Below are 3,516 nucleotides of genomic sequence, written 5' to 3' on the forward strand. Positions count from 1 at the left end.
GGCGGGGGGCGGGTGGCGGAGCTGGGAAACGGGAGTTCGCTGATGGGCCGGGGCCGGAGCAGAGCGAGCCCTGCGCCCCCGCCGGGCCCCGCGGAGCGGCCGAGCCCTCGGCAGGAGACGGCCCCGGCCTTGGGGAGGGGGATGGGGTTGAGGAAGTAAATGTCGGCGTTGAACCGGCGCCGCTCGGGTGTTGCAGACACAACGCCACGGTGCGTTCCTGCTCTGGGCTCGCAGGAAGGTAACGCGGGCCCATCTGAAGGAAAAAAATAAGAGTTTTTGCCAAGCAGCAGAACTTCGTGTTTTCATTATTTTCAGAATAACGGGTGTTTGCAATTACAAACTTGAAGTCATCACCTGGAAAGAGCTGTGTTTAATTTCTTGTATTGGCCGTATTCAAAGCATGACTCAGAAAGCAAATCCGGTTCTGCACAGGATCAACCATTAAACCCCGCAGAGTCCAAAACTGAGCCCGGTGCCAAGTGCAGGGGCCTTGGGTGGGTTATGCACAGCGACAGACACCTCCACTGTTACATTTTAGGGGAAATTCAGTTTAATGAAGATTAGGGAGAAAAGGTTTTCCAAGAACTATCGAAAGCACTGGATTTTGCTTGGATGCCATGACAAGGCAGCACGCTAGGGTTTTTTGCTCATTCAAAAGAAATAGAAATATACAGAAATTAGAGGCATAACAAGGAGTATGTGAAATTTAACCTAAGATTTTAAGTATTTCTGGACAGTCCATTACAAGGCCTCTTCCCTTCCATGTTCCATTAACATGACAACTTCAGCTCATGCAGAAGAGGGTGACTCCAGCAAATTGCTGTGAGTGCCCAACACCTGTGCCTGACTGCATCTGGATAAAATTCAATGTATTCGCTAAAGCCTGAGCCTCAGAATCACTGAAATGAGGCCTCTCTCCTCACCAGTCAGGTAAAGAAACTGAAGCCAAGGAATCCCTGCTAATAGACAGTTTGATTTAAAAGATACGCAGCACTGCACATGCTTAAATTATCTTGGTGATGCTGGGGAAAAACTGCTGCTCAAAGAGGGTAACAGCATAAATAAAAGTAACACAAGAAGCCAGACAATTACAAGCCAAGTTAAAATTTCTCAAAATACACCAATGCAGAACTGATTTCTCCTGTAACAGAATGAACACAGCATCACATGCGTATTTTACCCTTAAATAGAACAACTTTATTTAACCAAGATTATTTCAAAGCTATTCCTTGGGACTGGCTTATAGAATTATTTTTGCTGGTTTTCCTATTCAAAATCCCTTACATATTGCTTAGAAAAATCTTTGACATTTTAATTTTAAAAGCATTTTGCTGGAAAAAGAGAAAGGTGAGAAGCCCATTTTATTAATCACCCTTTTCTATTTCTCCAATAAAACTAAATGGAATAGTGAGAAGTTACACCAATACTTCGCCCAACTTCATAAAAATGAGAATCAAGAAGTGCAGCTTCCAAGTACCCAGACAACGGTGACATTAATGGACACATCACGAGCTGGGAGTGACAACGCAGAGTTTTGGGACTGTGCTCTTCGGTCCTGCCGCAATTCAACCCTGCATGCTGGGCACTACACTCTGCGCCCAGCAGAACCATTTCATATTCTCTTTGTTTCACTAAAGTTGAAATAATTTTACTTTGAAGATTTTGGCTCAGGAGCCTAAAGGCTCGATTCCCCCCAGCACCAGACCAGCATGCACTGTATTTTTACACGACTGCTGAAGAGGACGAACACGTCCCTGTCCCTTGAGTGTGTCAAGGAGCTTGTGCCGAAGAACAGGCTGCAATCCTGGGGCTGTATTTTGAAAGCATTATAATATTTTACTTTATAGAAAAGTTCTGTTTCCAGCCAAAAGTCTCTTCCAAGTTGACAGGCATGTTTGTGGGCGAGTTTCAAGATCCAAATAACCTGGTGGATGCAACAGAAAAAAAAACAACCAGATGAGAACCAGGCACAACCGTTAACAGTCACACCAGTGCCCTTCCAGCTCACACCAGCGCACACCTGGCCGTTGGATTTGCTCCCCCATACTTCAAACCATACAGCCAAATACAGCCTATCACAGCTAAAACCTCGTCTTTCCAGAGACTATTCTCAAGGCTGACTCCATTCTATCACTTGGTGAGTTTTCCCCTCAATTAAAATGACAAACTGAAGGTTGAACTGAAATGCTGCCCCAAAGGATGTTTTATTTAAGCAACCCACAATAAGGAACACTGTGTCCAAGGCTAAACGCAGGCTGGTAGAGGTTTTCATGTGCTACAGGTGTCCACGTTAGCAAAAAACTGAGGTCAACCAATGTATCTTTGAACATTGAAACAAACAAGTGACATAGAAAGGAATTATGGGATGACAGAGTGGGAGAGATCCAGAAATAAATATACAAGCAAGAAAAATCCCAACATACATGACTTCCTATAGCCAAATGAGAAGATGCTGCACAGCGTGACTTACACAATCATGCAGAACATCATGAAGATATTCCACAAGGCAATGAAGATTCGAAAATATCTGAGACTCAGCAAAAACTCTCTGATATTATCACCTGAAAACCAGGAGAAGAAACCTTTGATGTAAGAAAAACCTAATACATTGACAAGTCACATTTTCAACACTGCCTGAAAAACCTGAGCAATTCTGACAGAGAAAAAAAACCCCTAAAGGTCAAAGAACAAAAACTTAAAGTTGAAGTTTTAGGTAGATGATCCACACTATGTTCAGCGTATCCTTACTTAAAGGCATGTGGGAAAATAAGCAATAAATGATAAGAAGGGGTCACACTATTAAAAAGAAAAGGACTCTGTTGTAGTTTTCAGCCCTCCTGCCACTTTTAACCAGCGAGCAGAGATACAAAGGAGCAATGTACACTAAAACAGAAATCGGGTTGTAAGCAGAGCATTACCTCCATGGCACAGGCACCTACATTCAAAACGCAAAAAGAAATATGCACTTTTGTACTTCTTCCCAAACCACCAATTTGGGATCAACAGTTTGGTTTGTCATGCCTGCATGTCAACACCACGGAGCCAAATTTTAGGTTGTAATTTGGTAAAACAGTTGGTTCCACATACAGAGTAATTCACATCCACAAAAAATGGAGTTAAGCTTGTACTTTGGTGCCTTGAAAACGCCTTAACCGAGAATTTCCTTCAGAAAACGCCCATTCCCGTGTGTTTTCAGACACCCCTGGGCAGAGTGGCCGCAGCCAGGCAGCCCCTAGACCCCGCTCCGCGTCTCCCGGATACCCTCCGTTACCGGTCGTGGGCTCCCTCGACTCCTCGCCGAAGCCCTCCGTGTCTCTCTTCCTCCTGCGGACAGAGGGGGGCGGGGGGCGGATCAGGTAGGGTGAGGCCCCCGCCCCTAGACCCCGCTCCGCGTCTCCCGGATACCCTCCGTTACCGGTCGTGGGCTCCCTCGACTCCTCGCCGAAGCCCTCCGTGTCTCTCTTCCTCCTGCGGACAGAGGGGGGCGGGGGGCGGATCAGGTAGGGTGAGGCCCCC

At 45.9% G+C, this 3,516-nt stretch overlaps 1 protein-coding gene across 1 annotated transcript; it reads right to left on the bottom strand.

Moving 5' to 3' along the window:
• Positions 1-2,470: 2,470 nt before the first annotated feature.
• SMIM7 (small integral membrane protein 7) lies at positions 2,471-3,468 on the bottom strand (the record flags this gene model as incomplete). Its single annotated transcript, XM_010187975.1, has 2 exons — positions 2,471-2,561; positions 3,416-3,468. Coding segments are annotated over 2 exons (144 nt in total), but the record flags the coding sequence as incomplete, so codon positions are not given.
• Positions 3,469-3,516: the final 48 nt, after the last annotated feature.

The sequence above is a fragment of the Mesitornis unicolor genome, unplaced genomic scaffold (assembly GCF_000695765.1).
Source record: "Mesitornis unicolor isolate BGI_N332 unplaced genomic scaffold, ASM69576v1 scaffold36057, whole genome shotgun sequence".
Lineage (NCBI taxonomy): Eukaryota > Metazoa > Chordata > Aves > Mesitornithiformes > Mesitornithidae > Mesitornis > Mesitornis unicolor.